Source organism: Dasypus novemcinctus, chromosome 8, assembly GCF_030445035.2.
Source record: "Dasypus novemcinctus isolate mDasNov1 chromosome 8, mDasNov1.1.hap2, whole genome shotgun sequence".
In the NCBI taxonomy this organism is placed as follows: domain Eukaryota; kingdom Metazoa; phylum Chordata; class Mammalia; order Cingulata; family Dasypodidae; genus Dasypus; species Dasypus novemcinctus.
Genome location: NC_080680.1, coordinates 80697155 through 80712985, shown reverse-complemented (window position 1 = coordinate 80712985; position 15831 = coordinate 80697155). Strand labels below are relative to the sequence as shown.

The 15831-nt window shown below is 47.4% G+C and overlaps 1 protein-coding gene across 6 annotated transcripts in view; it reads right to left on the bottom strand.

Moving 5' to 3' along the window:
* The window catches only part of TMEM8B (transmembrane protein 8B), a 32810-nt gene that overhangs the window by 7521 nt on the left and 9458 nt on the right, over window positions 1-15831 (bottom strand). For 3 of the 6 annotated variants that reach the window (XM_058302070.1, XM_004457308.5, XM_058302069.2), the window contains exons 4-12: window positions 11415-11548; window positions 10833-11101; window positions 9905-10230; window positions 6549-6642; window positions 6256-6379; window positions 6035-6177; window positions 5624-5802; window positions 481-627; window positions 199-315 (exon numbers count right to left, since the gene is read on the bottom strand). In XM_058302070.1, the coding sequence (XP_058158053.1) occupies window positions 199-315; window positions 481-627; window positions 5624-5802; window positions 6035-6177; window positions 6256-6379; window positions 6549-6642; window positions 9905-10230; window positions 10833-11101; window positions 11415-11548 (1533 nt within the window). Of the gene's footprint in view, window positions 1-198; window positions 316-480; window positions 628-5623; window positions 5803-6022; window positions 6178-6255; window positions 6380-6548; window positions 6643-9904; window positions 10231-10832; window positions 11102-11414; window positions 11549-15831 lie in introns of all 6 variants that reach the window. The other 3 variants (XM_012524690.4, XM_058302068.2, XM_071216853.1) reach the window with 2 other exon arrangements.

The window sequence follows — 15831 nt, the reverse complement described above, 5'->3', positions numbered from 1 at the left end:
CTCAGGAATGGAAGGCCCTGGAACAAGCCAGAGCCAGTCACAGGCTTGTTCCCCGAGCCCTGGTTGTGACCTGAGTAGGGATGAGAGGTTGCCCAGTGATGATGAGAGGGCCCAAGTACATCTTAAACTAGGACCAGGCACCCAGAGCCCTGTACCCAGGACTTATTAGGACCCCCATAGCCCTCCCCACCACCTTACCCAGGCTGTAGCCAAGATCCCCAAGGCGAAGAGACTGGGTCCAAGCAAGTTCCAGAGTCCATGCCGGTCCAGCTGCAAAGCCATGGAGAGCAGCATAGCCCCCAGCAAATACAGCACCTAGAGAAAGAAGACTTCAGGGACTGGGCTCGAGCAGGTGGCAGCACTCCAGGGGCTGGGCCAGGACAGCCAGAGGCATTCAGCAATGACCCCAGGGAGAGGCTGGGAGTGAACTTCAAGGAGACATTAGCCATGGTTATCCCCCAGGGCCCACTCTGGACTGACCTGCTTGACCACGGGCTGTAAACGGGCCATGGCAATGACAGTGACCCACACAGACATTAGGGAGCCCAGGAAATCACAGAACTGCAGCACATCGTAGTCCATGATGCAGAAAACCACAATGCCTGGCTGGTCACAGGCATGATAGAACTGGAGGAAGAAATGACGGACATGAGAGAACTTGGGGCAAGGGTCCCGGTCCACTGAAACTAGAGAAAGAGTCCCCAGAGGTGTGTGCTACTGTCAGAGAAGGTCAAAGATCACACGCCAAGCAAACTTGGGAAATGTCTGAGAATGCGGTAGGAAGACCTGGTCTGCCCAGTAAGCCGGATATATCTGGCAGCCCTCAGCCTCCTGCATCTTCCTGCTTCTGCCAGTCCAGACCTCTCATGCTGAAGTCATTCCCTTTCCCGTCCCCTCATGCTCACTGTGGGCCCCACCTCTGATTGCCACGCTTAACCCAAGCTCTGGAGCTGAGCTCTGGCCTCTTGGCCATCTCAGACCTCAAGTCTCCCCCTGCACATCCCAGCTTCACCTGGTAGCTCAGACTTCAAGGTGGGCTTCACCCCCAAGACTCCACTAGCTGGCCCTCTTCAGCCCCTCCCATGGGGGGACACAGCAAGAAAAAAGACAGTCCCTGAGACCAAGGAAAATGTGGAAGCTCATATTACAGGGAAGAACATGGGAGTGGGCCAGTGTCCACCTAGCCTACACTGTGGAGAGCATAATAAAGGGTAGAATATCAAGGAGGCTCAAAGGGGGTGCACGGGACACAAGTAGTGGTTTAAGCTGTAACTGAGCAACTTGATTAAGGAAGCTGTTAGGTTCTGCCATCAGCCCCTGTTGACCTATGATTCCAGCCCCGTTTCTCTGGAAAACGCTATCATGGCCTGTGACACCCTACACTCTTCTTTGCGAAGAGCAGTTGCCAGGATTGGACTGAAACACACTAGGCTGAACTGAAATCGGGGCAGCTTATATGACATCCAAGGGCGGCCTTTGGAGTGGTTGTGTCACTGGCAGAGGGAACTGTTCAGGCACTATCTTCAGCCCTGGTGAGTTTCTTCATCATTCTATTAAAAGGCAACCCTACGTCACAAGTGCTCTGAGCCTTGGTGGGACAGGTATCAAGCTGTGAGACTTAAATTACCCTCCTTCTTTTCCTTCACTTTGGAGGTAAAGGATTTTGTTCCTGCAGGAAAAGCCTGCCCTGGAATGATCATGTTTTAAGTGAATGTCCCAAGCTTTTGAAATGCCTTTTGAATTTGTTTGGGGACACAGTTGCCTCTTAATATACTGTTAAATTAAGAAAATGAGTTCCTACTGGGAAATCGATTTTTCGTATGGACCCACAGATTAATTAGAATTAATGTTGGAATGTGCCTAAGAGATGTGTTTATTTTTTCAACATTCATTTTCTTGTATGGGCAGACTGAGAGTCAATTTGGTTCCTCAATGAATCACTGTTTTGTTTCTTTTTTCTAAGTTAGCCATGGGACGTTGATTTCTGTGCCTCCAAGACCAGATATAAGTACTACAGGTCGCTGAATTTATTCAATGTTGCTTTATGACTTGGATTTTATTTTAAAGCATTAATTTTACATTTCAGGGTTAACTAAACACTTACCTTGCACATGAGTTTCAAGAATAGAGAAGGAAATGCCAAAAAATTCCTAAAAGAGGGACTTGTAAGAAATCCTTCAATCTCAGATAAGGAAGGATATATAATAGCAGAAGAACAGCAAAGCTTAATTGCCTGATACTGGAGATAAACCTAGGGGAATAATTAACTAAACGCTGATTTTTCTCCTTGGAATTTCTCTGTACCAACAAAAGTGTGAGGAAAATAGAGATAATACCTTTGGAGCGGAGAGATTCTGGGGAAATCATTCTATGACTGATTATGCTTTAAGAATACTAAAAGCTAAAATTGTTTAAAGTGGTAAAAAAAAAAGTCTATAAAGGTAGGGCTAAATTAAAGTTGCAGTGTGAGGGAGTTGTTCCATTAAATAACTTTTATACTGCTATTCCTTTTGTCAACAGCAATAAAATTTAGTGGTATAAATGATACAGGAAAATTGGAAATTTAAGAAACTTAGACTAGAAACTGGCTTCTGTTAATATAATTCTAATCTAACCTGATGCCTTCCTCAGCTTTGAACATTTCCTAGGCTCCTAATTTGGGACAATTACTCTAAATTGATCTTTTCTGTGGAATTTTACATTTTTATAATATAACTATTTAGTTCATCTAGGTCTCCAAAATAAGGTATCTGGGTACCACAGAATGTAAAACTGGAATATAAGTATATTTAGTCCATGCAAACATTGGGATATTTACTCCTATTTCCCTATTTCCTTATTTTCAGCTTTCTGCTTCTGTTTTCTCTCAAAAACAGTTATAGGACTTTGCCAAGGGCCACTAAGGATTACTTGTGATGGTTTGGGGAACAGATGAGGTCATGAGAAGGGGGATTTGCCACCAGGAGGTCCACAATCAGCAAAGCAGGCTGCACGGTGCCAGGCTGTCAGCTTTGTCAGGGTCATTAGGGATCCGATGGTGAGAACCCAAGAAACGCACTGTGAAGGTTTTGTGCCTTGAACTGTATGGGCTAAAGGTGTACAATTGCAATGTTTGATATATTTTCCCAGATGATTTTTTCTATTTGGTTTAGTTACATTTTTTTAAAATCTTTTAAGAATTTGGGAAGAACTACTAAAACCGAGGCCATGCATTTCTGTATATACTGCAGGGCTTCTGAGAAACTGAAGTCAGGTTGGGTTTTTTCAAGGAGAGCTCACTGCCCTGGGGCAAAGGGAGCAGTACAGCTCAGTGATTATGCAGGAGCGACCTGCAACCCCGCTGAGTAAAACTCTTGACTCTACCACTCACCTTATACCTAAGCAAAGTCCTCAATCTTCCCTCATCTGCAAAAAGGGATGATATCTATTATTAAACTGCTATTGTGCTATTGTGAGGATTAAATTAACACAGTGTCTGACACACAGCAAGTATTCAGATGTTCGTTTGCTATTATCATTATCTGAATTGTTTGGCTATTTTATAAAAACAAGTGCCGGGTTTGTGGTCTGTTTGTTTAAAAAAACAACAATACACACATTTAACATCTGTAAACTCCTGAAGAACAAACCCACAGTCCACTCCTAGGCCTTGAATAGGAACTGATGCATTGCTCCCAGGTATAGAATATCCTAGATTTGAAGGTAAAGAAAAAGACTATCTTCTAGAGCATCCTGATAACTGCAATGTGACCAAAGGGTCCTTACATGGAGACTGCTGAGGAATGACATAAGTCTAAACCAAGTACAGAATGGGGACCGTGGTTTAGCCTTATGGATGATCAACAGCTCTACGTTTTAGCCCATGTGGAAAAAAACAGGAGCTAGAGCAGAACTTCAGGCAACACCTCAGAGCCAGTAGTCTATCCTTATTCTTTTGCTTATCACCTTCTTTCAGAAAGCAGGGAGCTCCTTATGTGGTGCCAGGTTTAGGTTCCCAGTCTTCCTCCTGGGAGAAGGTCTTGTCTTTTCTTTTCTTGCCTTTTCTTTTCCAGTTGAGGTGCCATTGTATCCAGATAATGAGGAGTCAGCCAGGACTGACTGAACACTCTCGAGCCAAGGACCAGGATGCTTGTGCCGAAAGCCCAAGAGAATGAACATGTCCCCCAACATGCTCCAGGCTCATGATATTCCGTGTATTCCACTTCAGTAGTCTTACTAATTGTGAATCACGTTAGATTTGCATGTAGCCCAGAGTGGGCTGATGGAACAGCTGTTGCTAGAGGATTTGGTGAGCAACAGAATAAAGGGAATCTGGCAATTTAAAAAAATGTGTGTCTAACATAAAAATAGAATGAGGCACAGTACTAAAAAGGGGCCTGCCAAGCAGTATGTTACTGTTATGTAGCTTAAAGGGCCTACAAGCATGGTTACAGCCTACTCTTCCTCATCTGATGAATGTCCAGGAGGACCCCATGGACATTCACCCCCCACCCCCATACTTTTGCCTAGATGATAGGTAGGATCTTGGGGATTTATACATAAGTCTGACCCATTAATGCTGGATACCAAGGAGGCATGATATATTTGTTGCTAAGGCATGAGGAAAATATGGATTCATCTATGATTTCTGTACTGCTCATGGGCAGGTACTGTATGCCACAAGAGGCCAAAACCCAGAGATGAGATGAAAATACCTCTGGATGCAGCATCTCAGGGGAAAAAAAGTCTAAATTGGGGCTAAAATCACATTAGCACACTCACTTCTCTATCTTTCTTAATAATATCGGCAATGCTTGCTTGTAATATGAACTTTGCTAGTTATGGAGGAATGGAAAAACACTGGGAAGGAATTGTGTAGATTCTGTAATGGGAATGGAGGGGTTTTAACCTATATTAACCTTCATCAAAATATATTTTTATGAGGTGGGATTTAGTATTACACCACCACTTCTCATGATGCCTCAAGACATAGGTGAGTCTATAAAGTTTCTTAGGATTCTGAAAGCAAGTTTCTATAAATTACCCAATTATGGAGATACCTTCTGTCTTCCAAATTTTCCATGAGACTCCAGGGAGGCCAAGAAAACTGAATGGAGAGACAGTCTTTCATACCATAAGAAAGAATATGCCAGAGATGTAGAAGTCTCCAGCACAGTATAGCTAGTCCTTGTATCATGAAACAACATGAAGGTCAAGACTCTCCAGGCAGAGACGTGGGTGAAAGTGTAGACTTCCTTTCTCCCCCCACCCCCATACAGAGGAGGAAAACATGGTGACCGTGTAGATAAAATTGCACACTGTAGGACAGTTTCTCAGCCAGTGGGTTGAGGCAAGGGTCCCCTCAACCCTCAGGGTAGATGGCAGCTGGAAACCCCAAGCTTGTCATCTTAAGGGCAAACAGCCTTGTCCATGAACCACAGCCCCCCATGTGCCATCCTTCTCCATGCATGCCATGATATGAAAGGTTGGGGAGCACTGCCACAGAAGACATCATGAAGGACTGACCCTTCCTGTGCTATGCCGCTGTAACATCCCCACACCTGTGAAGAACAGGGTAGAAATGCAGGCTCTCACCGGCCGCCAGGGATAAAGGCGTGGTGGAGACACAGATGCCCCTGCGTACCGTGGAGAAGAACATGGTGAAGGTGTAGACAGCAGCTTCCAGCACATATCGGCTCCGAATGGCCAGGACGACGGGTGGCAGAAACATGAGGTTGCTCAGGCAGAGCAGTAGCGTGGACAGCAGCTGGAATCCATAGGTGAGTGCGTCGGCACTGTCGGTGCAGCCCCAGCCCCGCCACCCTGTGGGTGGGGAGGCACAGGATGGAAGGGGACAGAAGACAGCCATGGGTTCAGCAGACACGGAAGCCAAACCTTAAGACACTGCGGGTGAAGGGTGACCTCACCCTGGCTGTGCCCCCTGTCCCCAACTCTAGCTGACACCCGCCCCTTGCCAGGCTGCTCCCCGCCACGCCCCACCCCACCCCCGAGCCCAAGAGCCCACCGCAGCCGGCTCCCTCACCGGCCCTCTCACCGGCCTTGCACTCGCAGGCCGCGTACAGGTAGTTGTGCGTGCGCAGCAGCTTGCACTGGCCGTAGGGCCCGCAGTCATCCACGCACGGGGACAGGAAGGTGCGCAGCCGCACCTCGGCCGTCGCGTTCCGGCACCGCACGAACCTGCGCACACACTCGCTGTCACCTGGGGCCCGGGCCGCTCCCTCCGCGGCCCACCCTGTCCTGCCCCAGGCCGCTCACCCAGGCCCCAACCCGCACAGGGAGCGGAGGGTCAGGAACCAGGTCCCGGTCTGGGGGAACGGGATTCGCAGCCTGGCCACTCTAGAGGTGGCACTGACCGAGAGGAGGAAGCCAGCTAGGGACTCTGAGGGGAGAAGAGAGAGGGGAGGGGTCAGTATGGGGTCAGGACACAAAGAACCCTAACCCACCTGCCCCCACTTCCTGAGACCGTAGCCCACCCTTCCTCCTACCACCCCCGTGGCCCCTGAGCGGGACTTCCAGCCTCCTCTCCTTCCCCCATTCTTCACCCCCACCTTTGGAACAGGTCACTGCTGCATCCCCCAGGCTCAAGGGCACCTCATGAGTCAGGCATCCGAACACTGTCACATTTTCCTGTCGCAGGGAGCTCTGGGAAGAGCAGGTATGGAGATGAGGCTGTCACCCCCTCCTGGTCCTGCCACCACCACCGCCAGGCCCCTACACCTGTTAACTCCTTCCCGGAAACCCGTCCAGGCCCTCCCTGGACAGCACATTCCTCCAGGTTCTCTTCTCCCAAAAGCTTCTACCTTTCCATTCTTGGAACAGAAAAACTCTGAAAAACGTGACATCTTCCATATCAGAAAATCTTTCAAAGTCTGATTAGATGGCAAGGGCCCAATTTGGACTCCTTTCTTTGGGCAGGACTGTTTAATTGTTTAAATTTTGTCCAAACAAAAGGGAAGAGCCTCTATTTTAGTCTTGTGTAGCTTGTTGGGGGAGGGAGCTTGGATGTAAAAACTAGTTGTGAACAAAGTAATTGTAAGGTTTTCAGCCATGTTCTCCTGAGCCTGAAGGCAGGCATGTAAGGAAATGCATTCTTCCTCTGGTGGAATGATGCCTGGCCCTGGATGGTGGCCACAATGCCTGGGGATTAAATGTAGCAAGCGGCTGGGGTTAAAAGTAAGCTGATAGCCACAGGAGTAAATGTAAGGGGTGTCTACAAGAAGAAAGGTAACAGGATGCCATAAGCTCACCTCATTCAAGAAGGATTTGAGACAGCTTATTCCAAACATATAACGGGATAAAATAACGCATGAAGGAGATTAAAAACCCAGGGTGGGAAAATAAAGTCTGTTCCTAGAGCTGGGCCATACATTTGATGATAACCTTTCAAACAACCAAAGCAAAGAAGGAAACATGATGAGTTATCAGATTTGTGAGTCCATAAGGTAAAAGTTAATCAAAGCTCAGAGGAAGCACAGCCTCGGGAGGGATGGTCCTCAGGGGAGTTCACACAAAAAAGCAGCACTGTGTGCTGCCAGGCACACTGTCCCCACCCACGAGCATGAGTTTATATAACTTGCTTATAACTTTCCTCAGTTCAAGCCCAGGACAATATGCCAAAGTATTATTCAGTAAAAGTCATTCTAGGAGTAAAATGCCATCTAGGTATGCAGTTCTTTGATCCAAAAGTCCAGTTCTTAGATCCGAGGGAAAAAAATTCAGAATATTTGGAGGGAAAGACGGCCTACCTATCAGAGTAGATGTACCAATATACCTTTCAGAATAAATATAACAGGCTGCCTGCCGTGTAAGCAAGTATCAGGGCCTGCAGATGGGTGGAATGGAAGCAGGTGTCCGTTAGAATGAATGGACAAGAATGTGGACAGGTAGAGGGTGAGGAGCTGCCTGGGAGCTAGGCTTGCTTCTACTCTCAGATGCTGAGGAAGAACAAGTATGGGTGGGACTGGCCTATGATTCGTGCACTACAATTTCAAGATTAAGCCAAAGTCAAATCAAAAGCCCACTGTCAACCATAAAGAGACAACACTCCATACTCACTACAATGGTTATTATTAAAAAGTGGGAAATAACAGGTGTTGGCAAGGATGTGGAGAAATAGGAACGCTCATGCATTGCTGGTGAGAATATAAAATAGTGCAGCTGCTGTAGAAAACAGTTTGGCAGTTTGTAAAAATGTTAAACATGGAATCACCATGTGACTGGGCAATTCTACTCCTACATATGAAAGTAGGGACTCAAGTAGATACCGTACACCAATGTTCAGAGCAGCAGCATTCACAATAGCCAAAAGGTGGAAACAATCCAAGTGTCCATCAACAGATGACTGGACAAACAAAATACAATGGAATACTATTCAGCCATAAAAAGGAATGAAATTCTGATACATGCTACAACACAGAAGAGGCTTGAAAACATTGTGCTAAGTAAAATAAGCCAGACACAAAAGGGAAATATTATGATTCTGCTTATATGAAATATCTAGAAGCAACAAATTCATAGAGACAGAAAGTTAGATTAGTTTCTCAGGGTCTGAGGAGAATGGGAATTGGGAGTTATTGCTTCATTGGTGTATAGTTTCTATTTTGGGTGATGAAAAAGTTTTGGTAATGGATAGTGATGATAGTGCAACAATGTAAATGTAATACCACTAAATTTTACACTTAAGATGGCTAAAATGGTAAATTTTATGGTATATATATATGTGTGTATATATGTTACCACAATTTTAAAAATTAAATTAAAAAAAAACCTTATGTCACTGCCCACAGGCATGGCAATAAGCAAAAACAAAATGTATATAGTCTTAGCCAGAATGGAGTCAGAAAGAATTTGAGTATGAAAATAAGAACCAGTACTACCCTGACTACACTACCACTAGAAAAGTTCTGAGCTATGTTCCATAAAAGGCCACATCAAGCCACAGACCAGACCTCAGGTCCACTGATGGAAAAGTGGCCCCTACTCCCAGAGCTGGGAGAGAATACAGTTAGAAGAATCCCTGGCTAGGGAGCAGCTAATAAATCATTGGATCAATACAAGCTAAAGAAAGTCTCAAGTGGCATGACACAGGGCTTTGTCCTTGGCCCAATCTCTTTCTGTTTCCCAAAGTTTTCATAGATGATTCTATTACTTTCATAAAAGAAATGTAAACTTATATGTCTGTTTTGAAGGACTAAAAAGGCCCAGGGATCTTAGTTCACCACAAGCCCCAGGTGACCTCACAGTGTGATGCAGAAACTGCACGAGGTAACTTGAACTCAGGTTGTACAAGTGTTAAGTCCCGATGCCTGCAGTATTGTAACCAGAGAGAGCAGAGGAGGGGGAGGGGCCTGAACACAGGCCCCTGAGCTATGGCCTAAGACACTGAGGTTCTTCAGCTTCTGGAAGGTTAGGTGGCACCTACAGGGCTCTTAAAAGGGGACATAAGAAATAAATAAAATAGATTCATTGGATATGGTTTGGGGGACAAAACAAAGATCAGTGGGTAAAAATTCATGGGGGCAGATTTTTACAGAATGTTAGGAAAGAATTTAGTAATCAGAGCTGTCCGTATCTGGTCTGCATGGCCTCAGGAGGTGGCGCGTTCTCCATCACAGGAGGTGTGTGAGAAGACAGTGGACAACTGCCATAGACAGAGGCCTGTAGTGAGCGGCACGTTAGACTACACAGCTGGAACGTGGGGTTGCCCTGGCTGACCTAGCCCCTTCCTGGCAGAGTCAACACTCAGAGCAAGTTTGTTGACCAGAACTGGGGAAAGATTTGGTCCCTAACCATAGGCTGTGGAAGCAACCCAGAAAGGTTTCCTGAAGGAGGTAAGGGCATGCCCGGTACCTTCCCCTTTGAGTTCCCCCACGGAGCCACCTCCTCCCCACTCCACAAAGAATACCACATTGAGCTGGAGCTCCAGGCTGAAGACACCTCCGCTGTCCAGCACTGGCAGCAACCTCAAGGCGAACACAGCTGGGCGCTCTGGAGGGAGGGCCACGCTGGGTCCAAAGAAGATGTAGAAGTGGACGGAGAAGGTGTCCAGCTCATTGCGCAGCGTCGGGCGCACTGGCCAGCAGTGTTCAGGTGGGGACGTGGCCCCGAGCCTCTCCACGGGGGCTCCGAGGGATGGTGACTCTGGGAGCAGTGGCTGGTTGCCCAGTGACTGGGGCATGTTCATGGCCGCTGCAGGGACCAGGGCACGGGACAGGCTGGGCTGTGGGCACTCTGTGGGGCAGAGGAAATCAGAGCTGGGGCCTGCAGCCCCCTCAGCCCCAAAGCCCCACCACAAACCAGGTCTGAGCCAGACAGGATTTAGCAAAGGATGGGGAGGTGAGGACTGGAATCACATTTCCCTTGGGAGCAAAGGGCATATAATGGGGTCCAAGGTTTCCTAATGGTCACAACTAATGGAATCTCATATTGGAGAGAATGAAAGTTATCTGTCCCTCCCCAAGGGCAGTGAAGACAATGTTGAGACAGATAACTGTGGCTGGCTCTCTCAGTGTCTTGCAGAGGCTTTGGCAAAGACCATGTCCCAGAAGTCCTGGCTGTCCCTGCCTAGTCCAGGAAACTGAAAGAGAGATTAAATAAAACAGAATAATGTTTCTCAGTTAGTCCTAAATCAGGCCCAAAAGTGATTTGAAGGCCTTCCAATGACAGAGCTCCAAGTGGGAAGGCTTCGGGGAGTGTGAAGGAGCTGGGGTGAGGCTGAGGAGATTGTGGGAACATGACAGAAAGCCAGTAAACACAGCCATCCATGCCAGCCGCTTCCCAGCCACAGATGTCTACACAGGCTGGGCTGTGGGGGCAGATGTGGGGGTTCTGACCTTGTAATCTCACACACAGCTGGAAGCGAATGGTCCTGCCAGGGCCCCGGGAAGTTGTCTCCACACGCACGTAGACCCAGTGCCCCCAGGGGGGCAGTGCCAACTCCAGCTGGCAGGCGGAGGCACCTCCACAGGCCACAGAGCTCGAGTTGTGCAGGGGCGGTGCCTTGGGACGTAGGCGCAGTGTCAGAGGGCAGGCAGGTGCCCCACGGCCCCCCACACACAACAGCTGTGCTGAAACTCTGTAAGTGAAGCTGGGCACAAAGACCCTGGGCAGAGGGGAGGTCGGGGGTAAGAAAGAAGAGGGAGCAGAGAGGTAAGAGGGACACCAGAATGAGGAAAACACCAGGAAGAAGGGGGCGGGGGGCACGGGAACAGGAGGCCTTTGGGGGTGTTCCCATGTACTCTGGGAGAAAGGGAGGCAGGGATCCAGCCCACCCCAAGGACTCCATCCACATGGGTAGGAGGGAAAGCACAAACTAGGAGGGAGGAGGGAGAACAGCCCGAAAAGCACTCTCTCTGTTTGAGGTGGGAGGAGAAGGAAGAGGGAGAGGGCCAGGTTTGGCAGCATATTCAACTTACTTGTACAGGGCTGAGTGATTGTGGGGGGAGAGGGTTTGCTCTGAGGGACGGCCAGGAACCAGCACAGCCACGTCCAGCAAACGCCGGACGATCAGCTGCGGCTGCAGGAGATACTGACACTCATCCTGGAGACCCTGAGACAAAAGGAGGGGAGGCAGGACGGGGAGAGACAGCAGGGGCGCTACTAAACCAAGGCCAACAGAAGCTACCAGAGGGATGGGGAGACGCCTCCTCGGGTCTTCTGCTCCCAGGGCTCTGACTGATGTCTCTAAGCTCCGGGTCCCTCCTGCCTGAGCAGCCGTTTCCTAGCTCCTACCTAGCCTTCAGGAGCTGCTGTGGTCCTCAGCACTGGCTGTCCTGACATTCAGGCCCCACTCGCCCCTTCTCCAATCTAACCCCTCCTCTTGACCATTTCTGGCCATTACCGCATGACTGTAATCTCAAACCACCACAGTCCCTCAGCCAGGCTCTCCAGAACTTAGAACAATGACTCTCTTCTGGGGTTGGAAAGTTCCCGAAAGGTGTCCAGTTCAAACTCCTCCCCCACACCATCATCAAACTGAAAGCTTGCATTTCCTTAATTCCTTACACTGTTCCCTCCCGAATGCTTGTCCAGTGTCTGCCATAATGCCCCCATAAAGAGACACTCATCACCTCCCAAGGCAACCTCCAGGCTATAAGCAACCCAACAGGAACCTTGTTATTTTATCTTTGTTTCTCCAAAAATAGGGCCTAGTATAGAGTGCACACCTCACAGCTGAATGTTTGCCAAATAAATGAATGAATAAGTGAATCAATACATCTGGGGACAGCTCTGACCTTTATAAAGCCAAAACCTGTCTTGGACTCCCCTCCCACCACTCTGCCCTCAGGGAACTCACAGATACCTCTGCTTCCTCTGCCTTCAGCTGTGGTTCTTCTGTTACTGGCAGAAAACCACAACATATCCCCAAGCCTTTCTTCTCCTAGACAAAATCCCTCCATTCTTCTCTACTTACATGACACCACCCCCTGGCCCTCATAGCCTCATCGTTCTTCTGCAGCAGTTGCAGTTATATAATCCCTCCAAACCTAACAGTTCAGGTGGGAGAGGGCTCCTAATTGAGTTTCTCTGATCTTCTGGACAATGGCTTTAAGCTGGCCCAATAAACTAGAGGACAGGATTCACTCATATGGTAATTCTGACTAGGACATAACTCCCAGCCCTGGATTTAGGACAAAATTTCCACACCCTGATATCTTACTGAGTTCCATGCCATGGAACAAGCCAGCCAAGACACCAACTTCCAGCAAAAGCTCCACAAGGCTGGAAGGAGACCTGGCTGGATGCCAGGCTAGAAGAGCTCATTAACCTCTGCCTGGAATTTTCCAGTGCCTTTTGCATCATTGCACCCCCAATACCTAGCACACCACTTGGCACATACTAGGTGCTAAAAATATCTGTTGAGTGAATGAATGGGTGTAAAAGAAAGGGTTTCTCCAGAGAGTTCCTGAACCTGTCTGGTTGCTCAGAGATCTCTTCCTCTGATATCCAAAGCAAATGTCCCTGTGAAAGTTTGAATTTGATGAATCCCAAAAAGAGATTATGTTTTTGAACTAATCCATTTTTATGGGTGTGGGGGCCTTTTGATTGGACTACATCAGTAAGGCATGACACAGGTTGGGTTTCCACCCTCTTGCTGGGCCTTATTTAAACAGAGATACAGAGAAAGGAAGTTGCCATATTGATCCTGCCATGTGAGAGAGAGGACTGCAGGAAACCAGAGAAGCCCCAAGAGGCTAAGAGAAGTCCCAGATCTGGAATCAGCAGAGCACAACGGCATAAAAAGATGCCCTCAAGGGGCTAGTATGGAGCAGCTCAAGGCTGAAGAGACAAGCCAAGCCATATACCTGATAGCCCATAGCTGAACAGAGGAAGAAAACAGAGTAGCTCGACTGAGAAGGGAGGCTGGAAAGAGACTTGCCCTATGCCTGATGGCCCACAGCTGGGCTCTGGGAGACACTGAGCCTGAAAGGGAAGGCAGGGACCTTGGCAGAGATATGGCAGGACCCCAAGATCACCAGCAACTAACTTTGGTGAGAAAGTATCTCTGCTGATGCCCTGATTTGGACATTTCATGGCCTTGGAACCATACAATTTACCTTAAATAAAATTCCCATTTTAAAGCCAACCCATTTCTGGTACTTTGCATCAGCAGCCCTGTGGCAAACTAAGACAGGTCCTCAACTCTGGTGTCAAATCCTAAGGACCAGAAATAGCCTCAAAAGTCATTTCATCAAGTCCACCTCCTAAGGCAGGAATGCCCACCCCAAGGGTGGAGGCTCATGCTTATTTCAGGAAGTGGCCTGTTTCCTTGCTAGACAGTCCAGGGGTAAGAAGTACTTTGTTCCACGTTTTGCTTGCTGTTGGTTTAACTGAAGGATCAGTGTACATGACCTCCCTGCTTAAGATGTGCTCCAAAGTTCTCCCTTAATGTGGAGGGGAAGGGTCAGTCAGTAGGGATAAGGGAAGGTGCAGAGGTGTGGTGACTTTTACCCAACTGTGATGAGACCAGAGAAAGGGCACCAGAAGTGTCAGATCCTCAAGAGCTGCCAAGGATAGAAGCCAAATGAGAGTCCAAATAGAGTCACTCATCAATGGGCTAAATGAACTTCAGCAGTCATGGAAGGAACAGGGCTAGAGCAAGGAAGCTTAAGAAACCAGGAGAGTCAAGAATAAGAATTAGAATAGGAAACAGAAGGATCCTCAAGTTGAAAGTGATGGATTCCTAGAATATCATCCTAGTATGCATGGACTGGGTTTCTCCAAAGAGGACTGAGCAGGGTGGCCAATGCCAGGCTCTGGGTGGGGCTGTGAAAGACTAAAGATGCCCAAAGACATTTGGCCTTCTCAGTGGAAACAGTCCAGCTCCCAGGACAGCCTCTGACCCACAGTCAGTCAACAGCAGTCAACATGGAAGTAAATGAGTGGTGGAGTGACAGAAGGAGACCATTTAGGAGGGTACTGTGGTGGTCCAGGAGAAAGCCCAGGGGAGGTATGCTAAGAACGAAAATGGAGAGAAGTAGATACATTCTGCCTCAGAGGCAGAGTCAATAAGAATTTTTCTTGAAATTGGTTGTGGGCAAAAGAGGCAAAAAGATGAATCAAGGATGATACCTAAATTTGGGGCTTGAACAATTGATGAATGATTGTGCCATTTACTGACAAGAGGAAGACTAGAGAAAGAGGAGGCTTGGTCTGGGAAAAGTAAAATGAAAATAAAGGAATTTGTTTTTTGTTTTTTTTTCACTTTGGGTTTTGTTTTGATTTGTACATGCTAAATTTAAGAACTCATTGAACATTCAGTTGGAGATGTCAGATAAGCAGCTGGATACAAAGTCTGAGATCCAGAGAAATAACCAGTGACTAACAATACACTTGGAAGGCATTAATTTATAGGTAGTGCTTAAATCTATTGTGCTGGAAACACCGAGGTAGAGAATACAGAAATGAAAAGGGAGTCCTCCAAGGACCAAGCATTGAAGCTCTATAGCATACATAGGTCAAGCAGAGGAGAAGCAAGGAAAGGAAAGAGAGAAGGAATGGCCAGTAAGGCCTAAGGAAACAGTTGTATAGAGTCAAAACACCAAGAGGAGAAAGGGTTTCAAGAAGGAACTAGTTAAAAGCCAGTTACTATTTAACTCTGGGGAGAGGAACTGGGGACTGGAAGGGGAAGAAGGGAAGAGGAAGACTTACTTTTCACTGTATGGCCTTTTGTACCTTTCAAATGTTGTACCAGGTGCATATATTACCTATTTGAAATATAAATAAAATAATTTAGGAGAAGGAAGAGAAGAAGGAGCACTGTTATCAGATTCTACCTATTTCAGATAGTTAAGATATTGAACCATGCTTGGTCCTGGTTGGTGGATTCAACAGAATTCCTTCCTGCTACGTGATCTTTGCTTCTTTGCTTTGCTTTTAATTATTTTCATTATTTTACCTGCTTTTACTTCCTTTCAAATCTTGGACCTGGGAAAAGGAAGCATTTGAGGAGCACTTGTGCATCAGACATTTGGAAGAACGTTCCCTTCATGAGCCATCTGGAAGCCAGCTGGTACCCACAATCCAAAGGCTAAGCCCTCAGGATGGACTGGCAGCTGAGTACCTTAGGATGAACACATAATCCAAGACAGAAAAGACAAAGAGATAGAGGGTGTGGGGCAAGACAGAAGGGGTTGATAGGAAGGGGACATGGAAAGAAGGAGTAAAAGTTTTGGACTTTGTGAGTTTGAGAAGATGGAAGTAGGGCAACAAAAATTTGTCAAGGCCCTGTGTGCCAGGCCCGGTGCTGGGTCTAGGAACACAGGAGTGAATAACATAGAACAGGGACTAGCAGAAGTGTGGGACTCGCACTCAGGAGAGTGGCCTGGACTG